Raw genomic sequence first — 1503 nt, 5'->3', positions numbered from 1 at the left:
AAAAAAACACTACATATATAATGTTTAGAAGGTAAATAACATGTTAATTATTTTTGAAATTCTTTATACTTTAAAGGATCTTAAAAGGAAAGACATCTTTTAAATCAAATAATTTTAGTGATTGTTTTGAATTTTTGGATGTTCAAGAGGTTTTTATTTCTAAATAATTTTAAATTTATGGAAGTTGACAAATATGGCATAGAATTCTATATACCTTTTATTCTTCTTCCATTAATATCAACATATATATAACTAATGACACATCCATCAAAACTAAGAAATTTACACCATAACATAATCAACTAAACTTCAGACTTAACTCAGATTTCACCAGTGTTTCCACTAGGCTCTATTTCAGGATCCAATCTAAAATATCACAGTAAAACAGACTTTTTGTGACTTAGGACTTTTAGGGTTAAATTTCTCAAGGTAATTTACTCTTTTAAGCCTTGATGTGCCCACCAAGGTAAGGACTGGGCCTCAATGACAGAGAAGAAAACAAATTCCATGAGCTGAAGTCCAGATTTCTTTGATATTGAGAAATTCCTACTTAGGTTGGCTGTTCAAAACTTTCCCCTTATTTAAAGCAGAAGACAACTTGCACTAGTTGGTTCCACAGCCTAGTTCACAAAAGGATATTTAAATTAAAGTAAATTAAATAGAACATTACTAATCCTATGGCATCCAAAACAAAGTTCTCCTGGAACCCCTCTCTCTCACTATTGTAGAGTAGGGACTAGTCCTTCTACTTGTTGGCTGGTAAGCTAGGAATGGGTAGAAAGCAGAATGAAAGTCTAGTTTTCCTCCTTCCTCCTGTACCCTCAGCGTCTTCTGCCCTAGCTGAACTGGGATGAGGTGAGAAGGACGAGAAAGTTTCATTTAACTATTGTCCAAAGTAGAAGGGAAGAGAGAAGATAAGTCCATGTGGATGTCAGGTCAAAAGGGCAGCCTCTTCCGAGTGGTCACTGCACACACAATTTAGAAATGGCCAGGGCTTCAATACTCTACATTCTCTCTGTTCTTAAAACATCTTTATGAGATATAATTCACATGCCATAAAAGGCACTCATTCAAAGTGTACACTTGAAAAAAGCAAACATAAGACAAAGTATGCAGTTCAATGTTGACATTGTTGAACGCATATAAAATTAACTTTGGTTTAAAGGAGGTTTCACTTAGCTTAAATAGGGGTTTTAAATTATCCCAAGGCTACTGCAATCACTAAATGCTACAACTTTAGCTTCACAGGAAATATTTCCACCTCTCCCTTCAGCAACGTCACCAAACTCTGATGGAATCATGGTGAAAACATTATATTTTGCTTACAGTATTAAGCAAAGTATTGTGTTTTTCAGAGGAAAAGAAATTTTACTCCCCCCAAGCCCCACAAGTGAATCACTTACAACAGTCATGTAATGTAGCATTCGACCATCTACCCGTCCTTCATCAAACTGAGTCTTATACTGGGGGAGGCCAATATCATCCAACCATCCTAAAGAGAAA

The 1503-nt window shown here is 35.3% G+C and overlaps 1 protein-coding gene across 11 annotated transcripts in view; it reads right to left on the bottom strand.

Annotated features, from left to right (window-relative positions):
* Positions 1 to 1503, bottom strand: part of PPFIBP1 (PPFIA binding protein 1) — a 62211-nt gene that overhangs the window by 6820 nt on the left and 53888 nt on the right. For all 11 annotated transcript variants that reach the window (XM_023514685.1, XM_023514676.1, XM_023514679.1 and 8 more), the window contains one exon: positions 1404 to 1492. In XM_023514685.1, coding sequence (XP_023370453.1) covers positions 1404 to 1492 — 89 coding nt within the window. The remainder of the gene's footprint in view (positions 1 to 1403; positions 1493 to 1503) is intronic.

The sequence above is a fragment of the Otolemur garnettii genome, unplaced genomic scaffold, assembly GCF_000181295.1.
Source record: "Otolemur garnettii isolate 467f Iridium unplaced genomic scaffold, OtoGar3 scaffold00057, whole genome shotgun sequence".
NCBI lineage: Eukaryota > Metazoa > Chordata > Mammalia > Primates > Galagidae > Otolemur > Otolemur garnettii.
Note: the sequence above shows the minus strand (reverse complement) of the source record. Positions and strands in the feature narration are given on the sequence as shown.